Source organism: Salvelinus namaycush, chromosome 1 (assembly GCF_016432855.1).
Source record: "Salvelinus namaycush isolate Seneca chromosome 1, SaNama_1.0, whole genome shotgun sequence".
Taxonomy (NCBI): Eukaryota; Metazoa; Chordata; class Actinopteri; order Salmoniformes; family Salmonidae; genus Salvelinus; species Salvelinus namaycush.
The window spans coordinates 33,258,823-33,286,681 of record NC_052307.1 but is presented as its reverse complement, the minus strand read 5'-3'; the positions used below and the strand labels follow the sequence as shown (position 1 = coordinate 33,286,681).

The 27,859-nt window shown below is 45.1% G+C and overlaps 1 protein-coding gene across 1 annotated transcript; it reads right to left on the bottom strand.

Annotated features, from left to right (window-relative positions):
- On the bottom strand, positions 1–27,859 carry txnrd2.2 (thioredoxin reductase 2, tandem duplicate 2). Its single transcript, XM_038983248.1, has 17 exons — positions 27,749–27,859; positions 27,336–27,401; positions 26,582–26,638; positions 26,272–26,416; positions 23,648–23,722; positions 23,191–23,269; positions 22,977–23,039; positions 22,462–22,532; positions 13,561–13,580; positions 13,189–13,280; positions 12,698–12,872; positions 7,642–7,778; positions 5,735–5,830; positions 4,989–5,081; positions 3,921–3,992; positions 3,593–3,690; positions 1–2,641 (listed from the first exon to the last, which is right to left on the bottom strand). Exons 1-17 carry the CDS (start codon positions 27,822–27,824, stop codon positions 2,518–2,520), a joined length of 1,539 nt encoding a protein of 512 aa, XP_038839176.1. The 5' UTR covers positions 27,825–27,859; the 3' UTR covers positions 1–2,517.

Here is a 27,859-nt window from a genome sequence, read left to right as displayed (position 1 = left end):
TGAAACAGAGGACATCATTATTTTAATGGGAGACATCAGTGCATTCTCATATTTTATTCCTTCTTTACATATAAATAATGCAATACAAAGCTTCATTGCGAATTAGGCTACTCTATTTACAGTAACTAAAGTTGGTCGCCAGGTGTCATCAGACATGCCCTCCCCAGTTGTGGGTTTTAGCGCAAGTTATCATTAGCTGGCGACCTGAAAGTTGAACCCTGACCCCTGTGAGGAACTAAGCATTACATTCTGCAAGGCTGAGGCTGATTCTGCGCTCCCATTGAAGCCCAAGGCACTTTTGTCTATCAACAACAATTAAGAGAGACATTTCAAACAATACAATAACAAATTAATGTTTGAGTCATAAATATGATTCTGACTTGTGCGTTTGGGCAGCTTCATGCAGGAAATACAGGAACTTACTGTTAGATGGGATCAACAACTTTGCCTTGAGCCCAGCAGCCTGCTCTCTGGACTGAGTGCCTCGTTAAGATGAGGCATATACTCATTTGCCTGGCTAAATACACCCAGGCAGTGTGTGTTGGATGGTCCCAGCCTCAGCATGTGTAGTGGGTGATGGAGTCAAGCTGTTCCTGCCGAGCGGGGGGTCAGGGTCCTTCAGTCAGCACCCCGTCCCTGAACGGAGCACACAGGAATCGCCCCTTCCTTCTACACCTCCTCCTTCACCTCTCCATCCCCCTCCTCCACCTCTTCCCCTGGTCTGGCTGCATCCCTCGCTCTCCCTCCCTCAACCCCGGGTCCAAATAAACCTGGTAGCGCTGTTGCTCTCCTCTCTCCCCTCCCTCCATCATCCTGAGCAGTGCGCTGTCACTCCCCTCATCAGGATCATTAATCAGGCCAGGCAGATTAGAGTTCAAACACAAATAAACCAGCCCGGTGCCCTGCTCTTAGCTCCCCTCAGCTCCACCGTTCCCCACTCCACTCAAACTGCACTGCATGACCTGTCCAGCTCAGTCCAGCACTGCATAGTTCTCTGCTTTCAGGACTTGTAGGAAAGGATGATTGGGTGAAGAGTAGACTGGTGTGGAATGGTGTGCTTGACATGTTTGCAGACTTAAATAGTACGACATAATTTACGTGACTGGTAAAAATCACAATAGTATAATGGCAGTTAAGTGAAATAAACAAACGGCCTTATCTCAGAGGGTGATGACTTTGTGGGCTAAACTGCCAGCCGTGTAAATACACAATGTTATCAGTTAGCACTACAAATGCCTCCATGGTCTCCACATTCATTCCATAACAGACATCTCAAATAAGGATTAAAATATTCCAATGTGCACCTTGAATATGCCAGGGCTTATTCATTATACACTGACTTCACTACCCTATCATTTCTTTACTAGCAAGTTTTTTGAAGAAAATAAGAGGGCAATACCGCCACCTTTAGGCAGCATTTGGTACTGCCACCACTGTGGCCCAGGCAGTTTCTTTCCCTCCATCTCTCCCATAGAGGGATTGGGTTGCCAGAGGTTGCTGGCCAAGGCGTCCCCACACACAGACTGACAGAGGTTGTTATTGTAGTCCCACTGTATTCCTTTGTGCATTGGGGTTGAGGGGAGGTGAGAGGGGGGGAGAGCAGAGTGCTGGCATGAGTGGAGGCCTAATCAAGGGCTCTGCACTCTGGCCCAGACTGGGCCCTGTGCTGCTCTGCACCTCTCTGACTGACAGCCTGCCCGCCGACTGTTTGTGTGTGTCCATGGGAAACGGGTGGTGTCACCGCGGCGACGGCCCTTGGCCCATTCATCAGTGTCACCCGGGCAACGCATGTGTCACTTTCAAGACTAATGGACAGGAAGAACAGGAGGAGAAACAACAATATTTGCTGAATATATTTCAGAAACATTAGGTTGCCCAGCTTTCTCTCTCTTATACAGTTATTTTTCAACAAACTGGAATGGGCCCTAATTCTGATTTATGAGCCAGTTTATTTAAAGGATGCTGCTTGTGTCTGGACGTTTTCACGAACCTGGGTCGAGAACTCCTTATGGCTTTCAAAATGGGAGAAGGGGACATACTACATACATTAAGGGGCTACATTGGGTAACCATGGCCTGGTTAATGTGACCACTAGTCAAACCTGACACAAATCTAGCCTTACCTAGATATAGCATTGCAGTCATGACCTGGAGGACCCTGCAATGATAAGACGGAGTGGAGACCTGCAATCCAGTGGAACTGGGATGTCAGGGAAAGCAGAGAGCGCTTCTACAGGTTTTACATGGACCGATATGAGGTGGCTAGGAGACAAGAAAGTATTGCAACCAGAGCCACACATACATACTGTATATGCATTACAATTACCTCCCTGTACGCGTCTCTAATGGGACCATATTGCCTTTCTAGTGCACTACTTTTGACCAGAGCCCTATGGGCCCTGGTTGAAAGTAGTGCACTACATAGGGAGGAGGGTGACATTAGGGACACATTCCCTGTCTCTATGAGGAGGTTCCTTCCCGTGTGCTCAGGTGTGTTCAGAGAAGGGGGTGCTTAACCTCAGCAGCCGGTAACCGTGGCGTCCAGCCCTGAGCGCTTGCTGACGTTGACTTTGGTCAGCTCCTCGGCACAAGTGGGGTGGATCCCCACGGTCTCCTTCAGGTGAGTGAGGGTGGCCCCACACCTGGAGAGAGACAGAGACACGGAGACTTCATTCATACAACCGACTCCTGTCCTGACAGCACCACCCACTCTCCCATCTTTAGGTTTCTCTTACTATACTGAAAATATAAAACGCAACATGGAACAATTTCAAAGATTTTACTGAGTTAAAGTTCATTTAATGAAATCAGTCAATTGAAATAAATTCATTAGGCCCAAAACTATGGATTTCACATGACTGGGCAGGGGTGCAGCCATGGGTGGGCCTAGGAGGGCATAGACCCACCCACTTGGCAGCCAGGCCCACCCACTGGGGAGCCAGGCCCAGCCAATCATAATGAGTTATTCCCCACAAAAGGGCTTTATAACAGACAGAAATACTCCTCAGCAATGCCAATTGCATGCTCCGCAAAACTTGAAACATCTGTGGCATTGTGTTGTGTGACAAAACTGCACATTTTAGAGTGGCCTCTAATGTCCCCAGCACAAGGTGCACCTGTGTAATGATCATGCTGTTTAATCAGCTTCCTAATATGCCACACCTGTCAGGTGTATTAATTATTTTGGCAAAGGAGAAATGCTCACTAACAGGGATGTAAACAAATTTGTGCACAACATTTGAGAGAAATAAGCTTTTTGCTCGTATGGAAAATGATTTCAGTTCATGAAACACAGGACCAACACTTTACATGTTGCGTTTATATTTTTGTTCAGTGTAATATCACTGCTGTACTGATAAAGGCTCATCTTGTCACGTATATACTCACCTATATGTAGAGTTTACAACGTACATGACATCCATTCATTTTAGATGAATGAATCCACAGATCTAACATATGTTAGTATGAGAATTATACATTACACCTAAAATAAAATAAAAAAGCAGTATAGCAATTTCTTAAACTAACCACAACATCTGTATGATCTACTTTGAGTCCCTATCTAACTCCATCAAGCAGAGTGGTTGACTTACTGGAAGCCCATAGCAAAGCCCTGGGTAACTTCTCCAGCGTTGGGGCCAGTGAAGTGCAGGCCGAGGATTCTCTGGTCTCCACCCCGCTTACACACCACCTTAGGCAGTGAGAGAAGCAACGTTACACCCCCCCAAACCTCCAGGCTACACTTCAGATGCAACATGAGGTAAGGTTGCAACTTTGCCAAAATTCACAAGTTTTCCAGAAATCCCGGTTGAAGAACTCCTGGATTCACGAGGGAATAAGCAGAAAATACAGGAATCCTCCAACCGGGATTTATGGAATACCTGGGAATTTTGCAACCCTACTGTGAGGGCTTGTTCTGACCTTTATGTAACACTGGCTGGCATCTCTCTCAGCCACAGTGAACTCCAGAGGCTTGTAGAAGGCATGGTACACCTAGACAGAGAACAGAACTTGACCATTAGTCCACCAACAACGTATAGGATTTTACAATACTTGCTCGTGTGAAAGGTAGGCCCTGGATCTCAGATCGTTCACTATGAATCTGGTATTAGAAAACTGTTCTCACAACACTTTGCTCGATTAAAAAAAAAAAAGGTACATCTCAGACCCTGGTTTCACCGCGTGTGTTTTATATGGAGCCAGCGAACGTGCCGACACAAGTCGCCGGCCGGGCCATGCACACAGGCAGCTGTCAGGACCCATGGTAAACCTCTCCCGCCGCGGCGCTTTAGATCACACAACGCCTGTCAGCACCTGATACACACGTCAATCAGGCCCTCTGCTCACCTGTCAATCACACAGCGGAGCTACACCTCGCTCTACAACAAGCCGGGGCGCTCTGGGCGCAGGTGTTAGCAGCTGGCACTGTGCACACACACGGAGTGAGAGGCACTCTGTACACACACACACACACACACACACACGGAGTGAAAGGCACTCTGTACACACACACACACACACACACACACACACACGGAGCGAGAGGCACTCTGTACACACACACACACACACACACACACACACGGAGTGAAAGGCACTCTGTACACACACACACACACACGGAGTGAGAGGCACTCTGTACACACACACACACACACGGAGTGAGAGGCACTCTGTTCACACACACACACACACACACACACACACACACACGGAGCGAGAGGCACTCTGTACACACACACACACGGAGCGAGAGGCACTCTGTACACACACACCCACACACAGAGCGAGAGGCACGCACGCAATTATACACACACGCAATCACACCACTTTCTATTTCACAAATGTATAAAGCAGTAGACAGAGGCACACCAGGATTCACAATCCTTTAAGAACTGAAAGCTTTCCCAGCATACCTCGGCAGACCTCCATTCAGTTAGAAAATCAGCTAGCTATAATGTTAGTGGTTTAGGATTAGGTCTACTGTACCTCTATGGAGTCCTTCCCATGTCTGCTCTCAGCCTCCTCCTCTGACAGGCCCACACAGCCATACTCCAGAGGGGTGAACACTGTGGTGGCAACCTAGGGACACAACCAATCAGAAGGCACATAAAGTATTGTTACATCATGGTACATGAGGATAGACAGGCCACACAGCAATTCTCCAGTGGGGTGGCAACCGGACAAACAGAAAATCAAGGATACAAGAAACAAGGCAAGGAAAACAAAGTAATGTTATAGCAGGATACTGTAGATAGGCAGACCCATACTACAGGCCGGTCACATCACCTACTCCATCTCCCACAATAGGGAGTAAAATAAAGTGGTAATCTAATCTACTGTATCTCCTACCATTGGGAGTAAAATAAAGTGGTGATATAACAATGCTACAAAAGACCACAAAAAAGGAACAAAGACGAAACTAGAGGACAAACAATACGCATTTAAGCAATAAGTATCACTACGAATGGTTTAGGAATTAAAATTTGGAAGAGGTGCAGAAGTGCAGTGTGTCCCATTAAAACCCCATGAGTCAGACCAGGCTGCATAATCCAGGGAAAACAACGACGAGGCATTAAAACCAAAATACACAGAAGTGGAGCTGATTTAACACTTAAAACAGAAGCAGAAAACAAAGACATCAAAGGCCACATACAGACAAGCTGTAGAGAGATGGGGGGGGGTGGGGGGAAGCATAGGAGTAGTGTGTGTGTTTGGTGTGTGTGTCTACTCACGTTGTCGTAGTTCATTAGCTCATTGGTTTGGCCTGCAAGCCTGCGGGCGAGGAGCTTCCCTGCCTTAATGGCTGTGGGGGTCAACTCAGGACGACCCTGGAAACACAGAACAACGCTAATGAGTGACATGAGAAACCGGTGAGACAGACAGACAGATAAAGAGAGAGAGAAGTAGACAGAGGGAAGCCGACAAAGTGCGTATGCATGCATATGTGCTTAAATGTATGCATGCAGGCTACGCACACACAGAGTGCACCTCCTTAACACAGGCCCTTTGGCTATTTAGAGAGAGAGAGAGAGGGGACAGTTGTGCCTGTGAGTTACTGTGTAGACTAACCTGTAGCCTCTGGCTTGAACACACATCCATGACAATGGCATTGACTAATAAAGGTTTCTTAACTGCCTTGCACACTGAAAAACAAACATTGCTTTTGTATCCTTAAAAAATGTCCCCACTCGACCCAACTGACTGTTAACCCCTTACACTCGTGGGAATTGCACATTTGGACTCAAGGGTGTTTGGTTTGCTTGTATGACATCAAAGCGGTATTTATTGTAATCCTGAACATGTCATCTTTCAAAATACATTGAGTCCTCGTAATTTACAGCGTTCCCCTCACTCAGACGACAAAACATTTGCAAAAGTTGCACAATTAGCAGGAGGGATGGGAGTAACTTCTTGTCGCGAGCGGTGCTCATGTTCCGAACGGCTGTCAGTCAAAACCCATACAGCGCTGTGACGCGGAGACACTGAGCTCTGACGTCAAATAGAGCATGTTACTCTACTGCCAATACGTACCAATTTAGGAGCTTATCAGTGCCCAAGGCTGCCATTTTCAACCCGTATACGGGTACAAATGTAAAGGCCTACTCACAACAACAGTTTAACAATACAGGAAGGGGCAGAGCTGCAGGGTGAATTCTTTCTGAAAGCTTGACAAAGGGATACTTTGGGATTTTGGCAATGATGCCCTTTATCTACTTTCCCCAGAGTCGGATGAACTTGTGGAACGCTTTTTTTATGTCTCTTCGTCCAGTATGAAGGAAGTCAGAGGTAGTTTCGTGAGCCAATGCTAACTAGCGTTAGCGCAATGACTGGAAGTCTATGGTACCAAGTAGGCTCCGTGGAAGTAGATAAAGGGCCTTATTGCCAAAATCCCCAAGTATCCCTTTAAGTCATGAGCAACCTGTTTGATTAGCACCGCTGCTGAACATCCTGTTTTCTAAGACAGCTCCTCCGGCGCTGGAGGTGTGTGTGTCTGAATATGTGTGTGTGTGTGTGGTGGTATTTCGGTAACTGTGTTTACACACCACTTGGGTCTGCGTCATTGTAATGCATTTCTTGGCAGTCCACAGGTGCTCTTCAATGTCTCAACACAAAAAGGTGCTCTGTTTGGACATAGACTTAAATATCAATCCACCCCCTTTTAAAAAGTCTCCCAGTATGTGAAAAGATGACAGGCATCAGGGCTAAGAGTGACTCATCAAACGCTTGTGTCAATCTAACTGTCTGAAGAGGCCTGTGGAAATTAGGAAATCCACAGCTGGCCACATTAAAAAGACAGGACTGACATTTGATACATGTAGAAAGAGTATTGTGATAGAGCAGCAGTTTGAGAGGTTTGAGAGGAGTCCTTGTCCCACGCCATCTGCTGTGTATCTCCAGCCATATGCTTCAATATCAAATGAATTGGAAAGATAGGCAACATCTAAAATGATGAAATTTGATGGTGCCCAGTGAACTACGGTATCACTTCAACTTTTTGCACACCAAATGGTTTCTTGTATAAAGCGTCACCTTGGTAGGACTATTCTTTTCAGTCTTCCATACATTCCTGGAGAGGTTCACGTTGGTGTTTTAAGGCTGGGTGGGTACACAGAGGATGACGGACATGATCAACACCTACCTCGCCGATATCGCCGAAAGCGTAGATGTTCGGCACAGATGTGGATTCGTCAGCAGCCACAAGTATTTTCCCCGACTCTTTGTTGAGCTTAACGGCAACTTTCTCCAGGCCGAGAGTTTTGGTTTCAGGGGCTCTGCCTATGGTCAAAATGGAGGAAAACACAGTCGGAAACTCAATATTATGTTACACATTAAGAGAGAGAGAGGGGAGGTTACGGGAATCTTAAGATTCTTAGAAAGAAATAAAAAACTGCTGCTCAGTGTTCATAACACATACCATTGAGTTGGCACGCTAAGGGTATAAGTTAAAGGCATGTCCTAAGACTCTCCATCCAACAGAAAGAAAGGCAAATCTTATCCAGCTAGTAGAAGAAAAAACATCCGTACAGCTGGGAGGAGGAGGAGATGGGGAGCGATGGAGGCTTGTCTTTTGGCAGGGGATAGGAAGGCATCCCGTCAGCCACCTGGGGCACTGGTTGTCAATTCTGCCACTTCCTGGGGTACGGTTGACTGATGCTGTCAACGCTTGCCCATCTCGTCGCCCCATCTCCATGGCGATGGTGAGCACCAAGCACCCCGGGACCTGGTCGAGGCTCTCTGCCTCCCTCGTCTTCCCCCTCTCCTCCCCACCTTCTCACTCCCTGCCTGGGTAACACAATAACCCCGCTTCTCGGCAGGGCCTAGAGGTACCCACGTACAGCGTAGATGCTATCGGACAACAAGAATAACAAACCCCCCCAAGACCCTTTTCCTGGCTGGAGCCGAGGAACAACTTCCTCCGCTGCAGCCAGACCAGGGACTGGGAGGGCAGAGGGACCTGTCCATTACTGCAGCACGGGTGGTAGAGAGACAGGCAGTAAGGCTCAAAGCAGCGGTTTTCTTGAACTAGGCTAGTCTAGCAGGACCATGCAGAGCCACCAGTGTTCAACTATGCAGATTAGGTCTAACACAGGGATCTCTACCTGTCATGACTGCCTTTCATGACACACACCAGTGGGAGAGCACACTGCATACATACCTTGCTAAGAGACAGTGCATAGATGGACATTCTAGCATGAGTTGTGTTGACAAAAAGTTGGTTCTTAGGTCTTGCCAAACCCTACCAAACCACAGCTCATTTCTACCAGGAGTCAGGAGGACTATCCTATAGTATCCACTCTGTTCTCTCTATGTATAGACTCGGCTACTACAGCCACTCACGGCTTGCCTTTCCTGCTTAACTGGGTTTCTCCATCTAGGATTGGAGACTGTTGGAGTGCCACTGTTCCATTGTGTGGCGTAGACACAACAACAAGAGGTTCTGCTGATAAGAGCCTTCAGTGAGTGTGGAGCCACACACAGGGGTAATGACAGCCAATGACAGGCAGGCCTGATAGGCCTACGCTGAACAAAGACTGTTGTAACACACAGAGGAAATCTCAAGACCCAACAGCTAATTAGCCACAACAAGCTTCCTGGCACGACTTGAGACCAACTAGGCCTACATGGCAGCTTTTTAGATCAATCAAGTGAACATAGACGAGAGAAAAAAAATAAGACTGCATTTTTGGGAAATAGATTATTTTGTCTTCAAAAATAGTTTTCTGAGAAGCCGGCATATTAAAGGCCTAAAATGACCATAAGAGATATGATTGTATCAGGATCTGCACTTTGGCTCAGAGAGACTTTTCTGAGTATGGGGAGTAGGCTTCTCTCAGAGAGGCTTCACATCCAACCATTTCAGTTCATATGGAGACATACGCATCACACAAACTTCACCCTCTTTTGGTGTCCCTCTCAAAATCTGAGAGGAAAGGGGTTGGGGTAACACAAATAGGTGGGAGGGAAGCGTTATGTTGTACACCCAGAGGAAATATGCTGTTTCCTCCTCTGTGTTGTTGGCCACCTGGCCTTGGGTGCGGTCCTGAGGAAGGGCAGGCCTTGAGAAGGATGATCATGGAGAAGCAGCCATAGCTACAGGACTGGATCAGACAATCCCCACCAACACCAGCCTCCTATTCCTCCCTATGAGTAGTTCACTGTCTGAGTCCTGATTCTCCACCCTTCTCCCAAAGTGTGCACTTGCACACTTTCCATCACTGATTTACAAGCATTAATCAATGCAAGTGTAACTATTGGCTCGAGGGAGATTCCACCATTGTTAAATCCATGACAGGAAATATGCAAGTGCACTCTTTGAGAAAAGGGTGGAGAATCAGGACATACCCACAGTCTTTAACAGCTCCACTGAGGGCACAGACCCAGTCTGACCTGTAGTGTAAAGGGCACATTGGGGAAGTGGCGAGAGGCCCACTCATAACTCCCACAGTCAGACAGACACACACACTTCAAAAGGAGAGGCCCAGAAGTGGATGTCCTCACTGTCCTGCACGACAACACCAGGGTAAAGCCTGCACACTATAGCCTACACAGTAAGGTAGTAATGTAAGCTAGCAATCAGGTAAGTATAATGTCATATTCCTCCTACAACCAATAACCCACATACACTGGGGAAACCTTTACCCCCTGCTGGGTGAGAGTGCATGTGAGGATGAGACCTGCACTGTCTGCACCATCTCAACCATGAAGAATGTCTATCCACCAAAATATAACAACTCAGTGAAAAATATAGTTTGTGCTGCCAATTTTCCATTAGTCTCAAGGTCTGGGTGTTTTGAGTGCAGTGACTCGACAGAACAGACACTTTGCCTTGATGTTCACATTGTGAGAACCCCAGCTCTCCGAGAGCTGCAACCTGCCAGGGCGGGAAGAACATAATCTCTGCCTAAATGTCACCCATATCCTGGTCCCTGTCACACGCACAGGCAGAGAGAGAGACACCCGCCCTAGCCTCTCCCGGCTGGTACTGCAGAGTCACACACTGCTGGGACTCGGCGTGGCGTAAGGTCAGGTTTTGGGAAGCGCGTCGTCTTTGGGACCGTCTCAACACAAATAAACATTGGCTGGGCAGCCAGGCGGAAGTTCCCTCCATTGTGCTGGTTGGCGGAATGAGAGAAATGACATGGTGTGATAAAGAGAGAAAAGGACTGTGGCGCACGCGCGCGAGAGAGAGAGAGGTCTGCTGGGTGCACAGAGCTGCAGACAGACAGGGCCTTGCCGTGCAGATGCTGCGGGGTGGATGAGATGGTGCGACCGGCCAGCCTGGTTTCCTCAGGGCTGGCACGGCGGGCAGGAAAGCCCAGAGCAGAGTGGGAGAACAAAGGAGGGAATGCAGTGACCCCCCGCGCCTGGGTGCATCCTGCTCCCCTCAGCCAGAACCCAGGACCAGGACCCAGCGCTGGGCTGTGTGATTAACACTTCCCCTGGTGGTTCCATCACTCACGCTTTATTACCTTGTTTTTGAGCTTGATACCCTCTCAGTCTGCTGACACTGCACTCTATTGTGGATGACAATAAAAGAAATGGAAAGGGAGGATGACGAGTAGTTCCACTGATACAGTATCTCAAGATACGTCGTTGCAAAGCCAGTTGTTGTTATGTGGCCTACTTAACACACGTGATTGCAGCTACTACTAAAATAGTAGGGACTTAGTACCCTAATGTAGTCATTTGTGTGACAACTCAGCAAAAAAAGAAACGTCCCTTTTTCAGGACCCTGTCTTTCAAAGATAATTTGTAAAAATCCAAATATCTTCACAGACCTTCATTGTAAAGGGTTTAAACACTGTTTCTCATGCTTGTTCAATGAACCATAAACAATTAATGAACATGCACCTGTGGAATGGTCGTTAAGACACTAACAGCTTACAGACGGTAGGCAATTAAGGTCACAGTTCTGAAAACTTAGGACACTAAAGAGGCCTTTCTACTGACTGAAAAACACCAAAAGAAAGATGCCCAGGGTCCCTGCTCATCTGCGTGAACGTGGCTTATGCATGCTGCAAGGAGGCATGCAGATGTGGCCAGGGCAATAAATTGCAATGTCCGTACTGTGAGACGCCTAAGAGAGCGATACAGGGAGACAGGACGGACAGCCGATCATCCTCGCAGTGGCAGACCACGTGTAACAACACCTGCACAGGATCGGTACATCTGAACATCACACCTGCGGGACAGGTACAGGATGGCAACAACAACTGCCCGAGTTACACCAGGAACGCACAATCCCTCCATCAGTGCTCAGACTGTCCGTAATAAGCTGAGAGAAGCTGGACTGAGGGCTTGTAGGCCTGTCGTTAGGCAGGTCCTCACCAGACATCACCGGCAACAACATCTCCTATGGGCACTGTCCCACCGTCGCTGAAACAGACAGGACTGGCAAAAAGTGCTCTTCACTGACGAGTCGCGGTTTTGTCTCACCAGGGGTGATGGTCGGATTCGCGTTTATCATTGAAGGAATGAGTGTTACACCGAGGCCTGTACTCTGGAGCGGAATCGATTTGGAGGTGGAGGGTCCGTCATGGTCTGGGGCGGTGTGTCACGGCATCATCGGACTAAGCTTTTTGTCATTGCAGGCAATCTCAACGCTGTGCGTTACAGGGAAGACATCCTCTTCCCTCATGTGGTACCCTTCCTGCAGGCTCATCCTGACTTGACCCTCCAGCATGACAATGCCACCAGCCATACTGCTCGTTCTATGCGTGATTTCCTGCAAGACAGGAATGTCAGTGTTCTGCCATGGCCAGCAAAGAGCCCAGATCTCAATCCCATTTAGCACGTCTGGGACCTGTTGGATCGGAGGGTGAGGGCTAGGGCCATTCCCCCCTGAAATGTCCAGGAACTTGCAGGTGCCTTGATGTAAAAGTGGGGTAACATCTCACAGCAAGAACTGACAAATCTGGTGCAGTCCATGAGGAGCAGATGCACTGCAGTATTTAATGCAGCTGGTGGCCACACCAGACACTGACTGTTACTTTTGATTTTGTTAAGGGACACATTATTCAATTTCTGTTAGTCACATGTCTGTGGAACTTGTTCAGTTTATGTCTCAGTTGTTGAATCTTGTTATGTTCTTACAAATATTTACACATGTTAAGTTTGCTGAAAATAAACACCGTTGACAGTGAGGAGACATTTATTTTTTTGCTGAGTACATCTTCCTCCTCAGACACACTCACCTACGGCCCACAGCACAGAGTCGAAGGTGTCCCGTTGGTCCTTTCCTGTCTGTTCGTCTGTCCAGGTCACCTGCAGCGCCCCAGAGGACAGCTTGTCCACGCTCTTAGGGACACTCCTCCAGGTGAACTTGGTGCCATAGGCCTCCATGTAGTCTGTCACTAGCCCTGCCATTTGCTGCAGCACACACAAGAGGGAAATCATTGTAGGTTGTTGACAGCCCAAAGTCACCTTTCCAGCACACCAACTTGGGAGAAGTATTATTCCAAACTTATATTGGTAGAGTAAAGCGCCCAATATCATCAGAAGACAACAAAATACATCTCTAAAAGAACAGTGATATTATACTTTGACTTCCTACATATCTCTAAAACCTGAATTGTGGCTACAGTTTGACCAACAGACAGAAATGTATAATAAACATGTATGAAGAAATACATGTATTTCAAATAGTGTACAATCTATTTAAAAAATGCCTTAAGAGCAGCAGTACCTGATCAAAGCCTCGGAGGGGGATGCTGCGCACCATGACTGTGGTGGCCAGCCCAATACCGGTCAGGAAGCCAGCACACTCCAGGGCCACATCTTCATACCAGTGTTCAGGAAAACAGACCACAAACGCTCTCATAGAGGAACCTCGCCTATCTTTAGTTAAAGCACATTTGACCGCTGAGAAACCGGAGCATAACAGGCAGAGATAGACTGTGAGGTGACCCCAGTCTAGGAAGAAGGGGTCACCACGAACTGCAATTCACCACTTTTTGCCTTCAACATTAGAGCCAGGCAAGTACCATACTCCACAACAACTCACTGACACTACACAGTCTAACAAGTGACTCATGTTCAAGCGCAGTCAAAAGGATACAGCTGGCACCAACTACAAGTCTGAAAGGTAAAAACAAAGAAAATCATTAAATCTTACGTTTTCATTTAAATGCTTTCTCTTGGAGGTTATATAGTGCAGGTGTATGTCGGAGGTTATACTCTACATGACCAAAAGTATGTGGCCACCAGCTCGTCGAACATCTCATTCCAAAATCATTGGCATTAATATGGAGTTGGTCCCCCCTTTGCTGTTATAAAAGCCTCCACTCTTCTGGAAAGGCTTTCCTCTAGATGTTGGAACATTGTTGTGGGGACTTGCTTCCATTCAGCCACAAGAGCGTTAGTGAGGTCTGGCACTGAAGTTGGGCTATTAGGCCTGGCTCGTAGTCGGCGTTCAAATTCATCCCAAAGGCTTTCAATGGGGTTGAGGACAGGGCTCTGTGCATGCCAGTCAAGTTCTTCCACACCGATCTCAACAAACTATTTCTGTATGGATCTCGCTTTCTGCACGGGGGCATTGTCATGCTCTAACAGGAAAGGGCCTTACCCAAACTGTGGCCACAAAGTTGGAAGCACAGAATCATCTAAAATGTCATTGTATGCTGTAGTGTTAAGATTTATTTTCTTTGGAAGTAAGGGGCCTTGCCCAAACCATAAAAAAAAGCCCCAGATCATTATTCCTCCTCATTATTCCAAAGTTACAGTTAGCACTAAGCATTCAGTTAAGTAAACCCAGATTCGTCCATTGGACTGTCAGATGGTGATGCATTATTCATCACAGAGAATACGTTTCCACTGCTCCAGAGGGCAATGGCGGTGAGCTTTACACCACTCCAGCCGACGCTTGGCATTGAGCATGGTGATCTTATGCTTGTGTGCAGCTGCTCAGCCATGGAAACCCATTTCATGAAGCTCCCGACGAACAGTTCTTGTGCTGACGTTGCTTCCAGAGGCAGTTTGGAACCCGGTAGTGAGTGTTGCAACCGAGGACAGACGATTTTTACGCGCAACGCGCTTCATCACTTGGCGGTCCCGTTCTGTGAGCTTGTGTGGCCTACCACTTCGCGGCTGAACCGTTGCTGCTCCTAGACGTTTCCACTTCACAATAACAGCACTTACAGTTGACCGGGGCAGTTCTAGCAGGGAAGAAATTTGACAAACTGACTTGTTGGAAAGGTGGTATCCTATGACAGTGCTACGTTGAAAGTCACTGACCTCTTCAGTACGGCCATTCCACTGCCAATGTTTGTCTATGGAGATTGCATGGCTGTATACTCAATTTTATACACATCAGCAACAGGTGTGGCTGAAATAGCCAAATCCACTAATTTGAAGGGGTGTCCACATACTGTTTTATATATAGTGTATAGTACAGGTATATGTTGGAGGTTATATAGTACATGCATTTTTCTATATAATACACTATATTCATTCATACATTTTCTTTCAAATTATCTTGAATACTGTGCTAAACAAAACAAAAATGTTTACTCTGAATGTGTTGAATTAAAAGTGCTGAAAATGCTGTTTGAACATCGAAGGCCCCACTACTGTAAAAAGTCAAGACACCGAGAGAGATAGAGGCAGAGAAAGATGCAGGGGGGGATGCATAACAGAGAAAAAGACAAGGGGGTGGAGGATTTGGCAGGGTCTGTGTCATTCCCTGTGTGTGTGTGTGTGTGGGCCAGGTGAATCACACCTCTAATCCAGCCCTGAGCTCCACCGTTGTTTGTGGAGCTAATTGCTAGCATTCAGGCTAATCCCTGGGGATGGGGTGTGCAGTGTTTCCGTGTTCAGGGCTCAGTCCACACATCCCTCTGCTGAGTGATGCCTGTCACCCGCATGGAGAGCCCCTCCCTATTTCGCCCACCCTCTACCCCTCCAGGGCTCCCCCACCTCAGGATTCCCTACCCTGGCCCAGGCCCTGACAGCTCAGGGAGCCTGGTTCACACAGGCCCGGACGAGGCCCCCCACATGCTAGCGCTAACCGCTGAGAGCGCCAGCATCCGCTGCTCACGTCCACCTAATGCAAATCTGCACTTAGTGCAACATTTTGAGGTGGTTTAGGGAGGGATTAGGCTAGGAGCTTTAACCTGATTCCACACTTTCATCACCGATACATCTCCTTTTCCTGGCTGGGTCTATGCTTGGTTATATTGCATGTCAGAGTGTCTCTGGGATTTTTCTTTCTCCCTCATCCAGCTGGCGGTGTCTGAAAGCATGGGTGGAGGTGTTCAATGTACATACAGTAGGTACAGCCGAAACAGGTCATTTTTCAAAAACACTGCATCCAGGCGTGAACAGGGGATGGCTGCTTGTGAAACAAGGAACTACAGAGGGTTGGGATCCAGTGAGAGGACATAGCAATACAGTGTCTGCCCTGCAAATGTTACTGGACTCCGCTGAATGATAAGGAGTATAAGGAGAAACCTACAACAAAGACAACACAATCAAACGTTTAGGGCTCGTGTATTAACCACACATACCAATCCAAAGTCACCTTAATGAATGTTGGAGTATGTCGGACTGTCGTAGATTAGAATTTGCCCGAGTCTCTCTCATAACCTTGGAGCAGTCTTCAGCAGTCCAGACAAGAGATAAGTGAATCAGTGTCCTCCTCTAGCGTGTCTGCTATGCTTGCTGCAGTAACAGAGCTCTTTCACACAAGTGTTCCTAAGAGGGGAGAGTTCTATTGACAGCAGACTTGATCTGAATCATACAGGATATAGGATGTGAACTCAACTCCTTTACACACTGTAGTGACTACAGAGCAAGAAAGGATACAACGGGTTACAACTGACTCCCTGGGTGCTTTTGAGCTTGTCATCACAGACTCATTTCCTCAGCTGCTCTAAAGGATGACAAACAACAGCATATTTCAAGCCTGCTTCACTGCGCTTTAGCTCTGGAATTAATTTTGAATGGAAACATAGAATAAATAAATATATAATCCTAGAAAATGGAAACAGTGCATTACATACTGCAATAAAAGCCAACATAAAACATCTTACACTCATGTCTACACTTCTCATCGCTCTCGTATGCGTGTGAGTGTGCGAGCGAGCGTGCTCCAGCCCCTCTGAGGCATTCGTCACTCACCTGGAGCCATCCACTACCTCCGCCAGCCTGTCAACTCAAACACCCTCTCAGACCCCACCTGCACAGCTGACAGCTCAGAGCAGAGCAGCACAACAACTAGTCAACAACTCCTCAACACACGGCTCCTCCTAGGTAGCGAGGGATAGGTCTGAAGAGAGAGCCACGGGAGGGCCTGCTAATGCTAACCCCTAGTAGCCTGAGGGCAGATATCACTAACAGTAGGCCCCTACCTAACAGCCCCACTACCTAAGGCACCCCTACCTAAGGCCCACTCACATTAAGGGTTTCCCGGACTCAAGTGCTCTTTCCACTCACTTGAAAGCGCCATAGTAAGCTGTGAGCAAATATGTGATAATTGCTTTGGAAAGATGCTGAAAGAGGGGAAGGAAAGTTCAGGGAAACACGTTACACGCAGAGTGGCATCGTCTTAGAATGGACTCTCCAGTACGAGTTCATATCACCCTCTAGTGGTAGAACGCTAAAAGACAGCCTTGTTTGGCACACGGGAAATACTGTACATATATACTGAACAAAAATATAAATACAATTTTACTGAGTTACAGTTAATAGAAGGAAATCAGTCAATGTAAATATATAAATTAGGCCCTAATCTATGGATTTCACATGACTGGGCAGGGAGGGCATAGGCTCACCCCTTGGGAGCCAGATCCACCCACTGTAGAGCCAGACCCAGTCAATCAGAATGAGTCACAAAATATCTTAATTACAAACAGAAATACTCCTCAGTTTCATCATCTGTCCGGGTAGGCTGGTCTCAAACGATCCAGCAGGTAAAGAAGCCGGACGTGGAAGTCCTGGGCAGGCGTGGTTACACATGGTCTGCTGTTGTGAGGCTGGTTGGAGGTACTGCCAAATTCTCTAAAACGACTTGAGGTGGCTTATGGTGGACAAACTAACATTCAATTCTCTGGCAAGAGCTCTGGTGGACATCCCTACAGTCAGCATGACAATTGCACACTCCCTCAAAAAAACTTTAGACATCTGTGGCATTGGGTTGTGTGACAAAACGGCATATTTTAGAGTGGCCTTTTATTGTTCCGAGCACAAATTACACCTGTGTAATGATCATACTGTTTAATCAGCTTCTTGATATGCCACACCTGTAAGGTGGATGGATTATCTTGGCAAAGGAGAAATGCTCACTAACTGGGATGTGTGAGCTTTATGTGCACATGGTAAATGTCTGAGATCTTTTATTTCAGCTCAGAAACATGGGACCAACACTTCACGTTGCGTTTATATTTTTGTTCAGTGTACATTGTAGTCATTTAGCAGACGCTCTTATCCAGGACGAGTTACAGGAGCAATTAGGGTTAAGTGCCTTGCTCAAGGGGGAACATTGGCAGATTTTTCACCTAGTCGGGTCAGGGATTCAAACCAGCGACCTTTTGGTTACTGGCCCAACACTCTGCACTGCTAGGCCACCTGACTAAAGTGGAGAGGAAAAGGGGAAACAAAGATGTGATAAAACAATGAGGACAGAAATCTATTGTAGATTATCTTCATCCTGCATATTAGCAAGGATTTTCGATGTGCGGATGACTCAGATAACTCAGCCCTCTGCTCTACACTGGTGGCACACTGTACAGTTACATTAACAAACATTAAACTCAACCCCCATTTTGTTCCAAGTGGAAACGGTGTGGAGAGGCCAATTAGACAGGTGATGACAGGGTTTTAATGGCTGGATTAGAGATGTGTTCAGCAAACGTCAGGAAACACACACAGAGCTAATCCGAGTCAGGAGAAGAACACTTAGAAGCGTCTGTGTCTTGGATCGGTCACTATAACCGAGGTGTCTGTGTGTATTGCACAGTGAACTGCTGACGTACAGTATTGCATGGTATGTGTGTTACAGGGAGGGTTGTTACGGTGACCGAATTACCGCAACATCGGCCGCCACGAGTCATGACCGCAGTCAAATTCTACGTGACCGTTTAGTCACAGCAACTAGGCTTCTCCAAGCTCTGATGGTCATTAGTAGTCTACCAAACTTGCTAACTGCCTGGTACTCAGCACTCCATTGCCCCTCTAATCAATCTTGACTAAATCAAACACTTCATGAGAGCCCATGAGCTCATGTTGCGGAACATTTCCATAAGCTATGAAATTGCGTGAGAGAACAGAGTTGAGACGGTCTCTATTAAAAAGAGGATCCCATCAGCTTTCTATGGCTCGGGCCTACTATATGTATTACTCAACTTTCCAAATATTAAGCACATTGCTTTGCTTCACAACAGGAGTACAAGCCTACCTGGCTGGCATGAAAATGAACCACGGGGGAAAGCGTCCTCCATTTGCTATTTACAGTAAGTGCATAGATTATGTCTTTTTAAATCAAGAATAGTCTGATGGGTGACAATATTAGCGTGTCACTTGTGAATCATGCCCAGCTTGTGTGCAGTAAAAGCAACAGCACATGCCTATTTGTGTGTGAATTTTTCAAATCATAGTCGCACACCTCATGTATCCAAGCCCATAGGCCTATATGTTTTGATAAGGTTTGTATCACAACTAAAATGGCCAAATAACTTAAAATTAAGCACATTAATCTGCTTTACAACCAGTGCAGAGCCTAACTGGCATACATAGGTGGCGTGTGAATTTCAAGTTTGGGGAAGATCATTTTCAGCATAAATATGCACCTTTATAATCATGCATTACATGCATAATCATATCAGTGGTCACTTTTGAGAATGGTGTTCTCTTGCTAATTTGTTGCATTTTGGAACATTCGCGCTTATAGCCTACTGCCATGTGCGCTTTGCTGCGCTTATAACGTGAATAAATAGCCTTGTACTATGGGGGATAGGAGAATGACATAGGCTAGTGATTTTACTGTTCGTTAGGTTTACTCATCTTGGTGGCTGACGAAAAGTAAATGAGGACAGTTCCTCTAACATCTTCAATATGCGCCTCGGAATTCGTTAATGAAACTGCACTGTCTAATTTACAGTAGCTATTACAGTGAAATAATACCATGCCATTGTTTGAGGAGAGTGCACAGTTATGTACTAGAACATGTATCAATAAACCAATTAGGTACATTTGAGCAGACTTTTGAACAGTAATGCAATCGTTCATTGGATCAGTCTAAAACATTGCAAATACACTGCTGCCATCTAGTGGCCAAAATCTAAAATGCACCTAGACAGCAATAATACATTGTGGCCTTTCTCTTGCATTTCAAAGATTGAAAAAAAAAAAGTTAAGTTTTTTTTCTTTGTATTATCTTTTACCAGATATGTGTTATATTCTCCTACATTGATTTCACATTTCCACAAACTTCAAAGTGTTTCCTTTCAAATGGTATCAAGAATATGCATATCCTTGCTTCAGGTCCTGAGCTACAGTCAGTTAGATTTGGGTATGTCATTTTATGCGAAAACTGAAAAAAAGGGTTTGCAGTTGCTTCCCCCATGTGTAGTCTTCACTTGTAACCAACTTCGGAGGTGATATGCCTGTGAGAAGGACCCGTGACGGGAATTGGCTAATAAGAATTGAGATAAAGAGAGCCATGTGAGTGAGAAGTGAAGAGAGAAGGGAATTATAATTATTATATTCAGCCCAAGGGCACAACTGCCACTGGCTGCAAAAGGCATGGATTTTTTTTTAGGGGGCATTACGGCCAGACAAGGTGGATGCCGCCGAGAAATTTGAGGCATTATCAAGTGCTTGTCAAATTGTGAATGAGCGACTGATGCAGTCAAAGAATAAAGCAGAGCTCATGCCTTTCATGCAACTTTGTTCCAATCATCATTAATTGCATCATGCAGTATTACAAAGTATTACAAATCTAAACATTGAGCCCTGTTTGTAACAATTAAAGTTGCATAAATAACTCAAAATTAGGCCTCCCGAGTGGCACATTGTTCTACAGACCCGGGTTCGATCACAACTGGCCGTGACCGGGAGTCCCATAGGGCAGCGCACAATTGGCCCAGCGTCGTCCGGGTTAGGGGTGGGAACATATGGAATCATGTAGTAACCAAAATAGTTTCTATTATAAATTCTTCAAATTAGCCACCTTGATGACAGCTTTGCACACTTTTGGCATGCCAAAATGCCAATTGGGTTGAGGTCGGGTGATTGTGGAGGCCAGGTCATCTTATGCAGCACTCCATCACTCTTCTTCTTGGTCAAATAGCCCTTACACAGCCTGGAGATGTGTTTTGGGTCATTGTCCTGTTGAAAAACAAATGATAGTCCTACTAAGCTCAAACCAGATGGGATGGCGTATCGCTGCAGAATGCTGTGGTAGCCACGCTGGTTAAGTGTGCCTTGAATTCTAAATAAATCACAGACAGTGTCACCAGCAAAGCACCCCCACACCTCCATGCTTCACGGTGGGAATCACACATGCGAAGATCATCTGTTCACCTACTATGCGTCTCACAAAGACACGGCGGTTGGAACTCAGACCGAAGGACAGATTTACACTGATCTAATGTCCGTTTCTAGGCCCAAGCAAGTCTCTTCTTATTATTGGTGTCCTTTAGTAGTGGTTTCTTTACAGAAATTCAACAATGAAGGCCTGATTCACGCAGTCTCCTCTGAACAGTTCATGTTGAGTGTCTGTTACTTGAACTCTGTGAAGCATTTATTTGGGCTGCAATTTCTGAGGTGCAGTTAACTCTAATGAACGTATCCCCTGCAATAGAGGTACTCTGGGTATTCCTTTCCTGTGGCGGTCCTCATGGGAGCCAGTTTCATCATAGCGCTTGATGGTTTTTGCGACTGCACGTGAAGAAACTTTCAAAGATCTTGAAATGTTCCGGATTGACTGACCTTCATGTCTTAAAGTAAGGATGGACTGTCGTTTCTCTTTCCTTATTTGAGCTGTTCTTGCCATAATATGGACTTGGTCTTTTACCAAATAGGGCTATCTTCTGTATACCACCCCTACCTTGTCACAACACAACTGATTGTCTCAAACGCATTAAGATGGAAAGAAATTCCACAAATTAACTTAAGGCACACCTGTTAATTGAAACGCATTCCAGGTGACTAACTCATGAAGCTGGTTGAGAGAATGCCAAGAGCATGCAAAGCTGCCAAGGTAAAGGGTGGCTACATTGAAGAATCTCAAATATAAAATCTATTTTGATTTGTTTAACACTTTTTTGGTTACTACATGATTCCATATGTGCTATTTCATAGTTTTGATGTCTTCACTATTATTCTACAAAGTAGAAAATAGTAAAAATAAAGAAAAATTCCATGAATGAGTAGGTGTTCAAACTTTTGACTGGAACTGTGTATGTATATGAATATATATATACATAAATAAACTCTAAATTAAGCATATAGGAGGAACTGTTTCTTTGTTAAACGCTGAACACAGAATAGCCGCATGTACGCTCTCCCTCAGATATCGTTTGGAGAAAATATGTTTTATTCAGCTATGTTCAATTGTATTCTTCATACTATAAAATAATGCCACGGAACTTAAAGACAATCTTGTCTGCTAAATGTACTAGTGTAGCCTACAGCCATATGGCATAGCCAGATCAGGACCTAACATAAGGACAACACAGAGTATGCTATTCTGTTCTTCTGAAATAGACTACATTTTCTTCATATTATGTTTCTTTAGACCTGTCTAAAATAAATAATGGATTTATTAGACATTTAAAAATGTAGATGTTCCAAAGATCTGCATCATTGGCTTGTAGGCTGTGCGTGGAAGCAAGGAGATGCTAAATGTGTTCATGTTAATTGCTGGTCAATTACCACGAGACCGGCAGTTATTTCCTTGACAATCACCAGCCGACAAAATGTAATGACCGCCACAGCCCTAGTCACAGGATGTACCACTCACGTCTTGCCAGGGGACTCTTTCAGCCAGAAGATATCATCACTAGTGATGCCGTGCTCGACTGCTCCAGGGATCTACAACACAGGAAATAGAACAGTTCAAGACAACACCTGTCCGTTTGAATCATACAATTTTCAGTACAGCCTCTGGTAAAAGATCAGCTCCGTTGGACAGATGAGGAAGGTTATCTTTGGTCCTTGTTAGTTTGTTATCAACAGACAGTGAGCAGCAGCTTGTGATACACCACAGAGGGAGGCCTCAGACCCATCGGTTATCCCAAACAGCAGCCTGTTCCCCATGTGGTGCACTACATAGTGAAAAGCTAGGGTGGCATTTGGGACGCAGTACCAGACACAGCCTCCCTCCTCCACCCAGAGACAGACATGTTTTACCACCACGCCATCAAAAGCTTCAGATCCACTGTGGTGTTATCAGCAGCTGTCTACTGGGCAAGGACACCATACAAACGGAGACAGGGATAGAGGGAGAGAGGGAGAAGCAAAGAGGTTAATACTTGCATGTGTGGGGTACTTTGGCCGCCCCCCAGTGGCAATCACAATATTCTTAGCAGTCAGCATAATCTGCCAGACAAGGGGGAGAGACATGATAACTTCAATGGGAAAAAATGTAATATGGCAGTGTTGAAATTATACTCCTTACAATTGTGTGAAACAGCAATTCATTAAAAAAGAATGATACGGTGAACATTTAAAAATGTTAAATGAGTGTTACCTCTTTTCCTGTCCTGGTTAACCCTTTGACCGTGTGCTCGTCCACCAGACTTCCTTTAACGTTCAGATACTTCACTTCCCTGTCGAACACAAACAACATTGTGACAGTGCAAACACCACAGGAAGACTCATAGGAGATCTTGTGCAATGACAGGATTTGGCTGAGATAGGTAAAGCCTAGATAACTAAAAACCTGTTTTCAATGAAACTGGGTATAATAAATATGAGATTTGGTTGCACAATGTATACATCGGTTGTGAGAGTATGGGCACATACAGGCATGGAAACACCTGTTTATCCCTGTAGCCATTCAGTCAGAGCACTGCGTCCAATTTATTTACAATTTATCAAAAAGGGCTGCAAAACACAGGTATGTATGTGTATTTTTTTAATCACTGCTCAAGTCGACAACAGAATCTATGATCTAAAGTGGCTGTAGGTAAGGAGGAGTCACTCACTTGTCCTGAAGCTGGACACGGTGACCCCAGTTGAGGGACCTGACGTGGTTCTGCACAGCCTCTGCCATGGTACTCCTGGAGAAAAACACATGGTATAGGACAGGCATCTGTGATAAGACAAAATAAAACAATGCGCATTTTCACTCAGTGTCCATTACGTGGCAAGCATTCGTCGTTAAATTAGCTAATAAACTTGGTGGATTGTGAGTAATCTGAAGTGTGTTATTCAAAGAATATTCCTCAGTTCACCACAAAGACGACCTATGTTGAGCTGTGTGAGAGTCACCCATGTAGTGCTGACACCATGTAGTCCTCCCGGGTGGCTCAGTCGGTAGAGCATGGCGCTAGTAATGCCAGGGTTGTGGGTTTGATTCCCACGAGGCACCAGTATGAAAAATAACCCAAAATGTATACACACGCTACTGTAAATCGCTCCGGACAATAGCGTCTGAATGTCTTTCCTGCTAAATGACTAAAATGTCAAAATAATTAATTGAATGTACAACCAAGGTCAAATCCCCCCATCATGTCTTACTGATACATTACCACTAGATGGCACATGTAAGGGTCCATTAACCTTAGTGTTGAATGCTTATCAATCCAAAACATTGACCAACATTTAACCTAGTAATGACTATGGGTAAAAAAAAATATATATATATACAGTACCAGTCAAAAGTTGACATCTATTCATTCATTATTTTTTTACAATTTTCTTCATTGTAGAATAATAGTGAAGACATCAAAACTATGAAATAACACATATGGAATCACGTAGTAACCAAAAAAAAGTATTAAACAAATCAAAATAGATTTTATATTTGAGATTCTTCAAAGTAGCCACCATTTGCCTTGATTACAGCTTTGCACACTCTTGGCATTCTCTCAACCAGCTTCATGAGGTAGTCACATGGAATGCATTTTAATTAACAGGTGAGCCTTGTTAAAAGTTAATTTGTGGAATTTGTAGAATTTCTTTCCTTCTTAATGCGTTTAGGACAATCAGTTGTGTTGTGACAAGGTAGGGGTGGTATACAGAAGATAGCCCTATTTGGTAAAAGACCAAGTCCATATTATGGCAAGAACAGCTCAAATAAGCAAAGAGAAACAGCAGTCCATCATTACTTTAAGACATGAAGGTCAATCAATGCAGAAAATGTAAATAACTTTGAAAGTTTCTTCAAGTTCAGTCGCAAAAACAATCAAGCGCTATGATGAAACTGGCTCTCATGAGGACCACCACAGAGTTACCTCTGCTGCAAAGGATAAGTTAATTAGAGTTACCAGCCTCAGAGGACTGTTCAGAGGAGACTACGTGAATCAGGCATTCATGGTCGAATTGCTGCAAAGAAACCACTACTAAATAACAGCAATAAGAAATTTGCTTAGGCCAAGAAACACGAGCAATGGACATCAGACTTGTGGAAATCTGTCCTTTGATCTGATGAGTCCAAATTTGAGATTTTTGGTTCCAACCGCTGTGTCTTTGTGAGATGCAGAGTAGGTGAACAGATGATCTCCGCATGTGTGGTTCCCACCGTGAAGCACGGAGGAGAAGGTGTGATGGTGCTTTTCTGGTGACACTAAGTGATTTATTGCGAATTCAAGGCACACTTAACCAGCATGGCTACCACAGCATTCTGCAGCGATACGCCATCTTATCTGGTTTGAACTTAGTGGGACTATCATTTGTTTTTCAACAGGACAATGACCCAACACACCCTGGGCTATTTGACCAAGAAGGAGATTGATTGAGTGCTGCATCAGATGACCTGGCCTCCACAATCACCCAACCTCAACACAATTGAGATGGTTTGGGATGAGTTGGACCGCAGAGTGAAGGAAAAGCAGTCAACTAGTGCTCAGCATATGTGGGAACTCCTTCAAGACTGTTGGAAAAGCATTCCAGGTGAAGCTGGTTGAGAGAATGCCAAGAGTGTGCAAAGCTGTCATCAAGATAAAGGGTGGCTACTTTGAAGAATCTCAAATATAAATTATATTGGTTACTACAAGATTCCATATGTGTTATTTCATAGTTTTGATGTCTTCACTCTTATTCTACAATGTAGTAAAAAAAAAAAATTTAAACCCTTGAATGAGTAGGTGTCCAAAATTTTGACTGGTAAAATCAAATGTTATTAGTCACATGCGCCGAATACAACAGGTGTAGTAGACCTTACAGTGAAATGCTTACTTACAAGCCCCTAACCAACAATGCAGTTTAAAAAAATATGAATAAGAAATAAAAGTAACAAGTAATTCAAGAGCAGCAGTAAAATAATAGCGAGACTATATACAGGGGGGTACCAGTACAGAGTCAATGTGCGGAGGCACCGGTTAGTTGAGGTAATATGTATATATAGGTAGAGTTATTAAAGTGACTATGCATAGATGATAACAACAGAGAGTAGCAGCGGTGTAAAAGAGGGGGAGGGGGCAATGCACATAATCTGGGTAGCCATTTGATTCGATGTTCAGGAGTCTTATGGCTTGGGGGTACTGTATATATCTTATTTATTAAATCTAGTGATGGGAATTCAAGAATTTTGCTATTGCTTTCCAAAATAGTTCATGAAATGTGCATATCCACAGGTTTCCATTGTTCTCATACTATTGAGATTTACCAGTCATGGGAGATGGGCCCGGGGATTTGCCAGCCATATTTCTGAGCGTCTTTCAGAGCTGTGCCCAGCAGAGCAGCCTGGTGCATGAGCTTCTTGGGAATGCAGCCCACGTTCACACACGTACCACCAATGCCCCACTTAGTACCTGAAAGGGAAGCATGAGATTTTTGGTTTATCTTCAATATTCATGCAGATTGGTCACAACATGCATACTGTTTCTTTACTCTGAGAGAAGGAAGGAAAAATGCATTTACGGTTCAAGTGAAGCTGATTATGATGGAATGTACAGTCAGTATAACATTTATCTTACCTTTAACTGACGGCTCCACATAATCTAACACAGCAACTTTCTGTCCTAGCTGAGCCGCTGAAAACAAAGTACATGATGTTTTGGTCAATCGTCACGTTCACTAAAGCTGCAATTAGACCAGTGGAGGCTGCAGAGGGGAGGACAGCTCATAATAATGGCTGGAAAGGAGCGAATGCAACGGCATCAAACACATAGAAACCATGTGTTTGATACCATTCCACTCCAACCATTACCACGAGCCTGTCCTCCCCAATTAAGGTGCCACCATCCTCCTGTGAATTAGACATTATCCCACATATAGAACCTTCACATAGTAGAATGCACAAGGTGCAATTTCGAAATTGGGTAGTGCATCAGTTTTCCTCTAGTCATGTCCGTCATTGCAGACCGTAGAGCGCTATTTGTAACTTGTCAGAATTGTCAAGATCAACTAGCCCATGTCAGCTAACGTTTTTTTAGCCCATTGATTTTGTTGCAATGTTTGACCTACTCAAATATCATATGAACACACAAGACAAATGACCAAATGTATAGAACTGCAGGAAATAAGCTTTAAACCTGCAAAATGTTCTCTCAGCAAACAAGAGGGGTTTGAACAGTTTGTCATTAACAGTGCTTGTGCCCATAGAAATAGGCTTGGGCGCTTCGTTCCTCAACGCGGAGTGAAAGTTAGTTCAAGAACACCGACTAAACAAAAGGTAAATCCCTAGCTCATAACGTATTGTAATACTAATGCTGAGATTGAGACACTCACCTTCTTTGGAACAAGCCAGACCCCCAGAGCCACCACCAATAACGACGAGATCATAGTCAAATGTTCCTGTAACAAACCAAATGCCATGCCATTCAATCTCTATTGGACAATGCTGATAGTAATACCATAATAAACATAGCCAAAATATATGCCTGAGGTTACTCATCTAGAAACCAAGCTGACAAGTGCATAGTGAAGGGCATTTGAAAATAGCATGTTATTCTACCAAAGACACGTAATGTCGACAAGGAATACTTCACACTGACAGCTTGTTTGGCAGTGACAGGTAGCTTAGCTAACGTTAGCAGGGTCATGTTAGCCACTGTAGTGTAGCAAACAAAAAAACGAAACGCTGTGCGATAATCTGTCAGCTTGTCACAAGCTAACAAGTAATATGGCAACAACCTCCCTACCAGTCAAGTTTCTCGTAAGAAGTTGAATGCAGTTGGTGCGTTTCCACCGGTGTCTGACTCTACATAAGGCTGCCATGTTGTTATTACAAAAGGACCTTCACGGAGTCATAG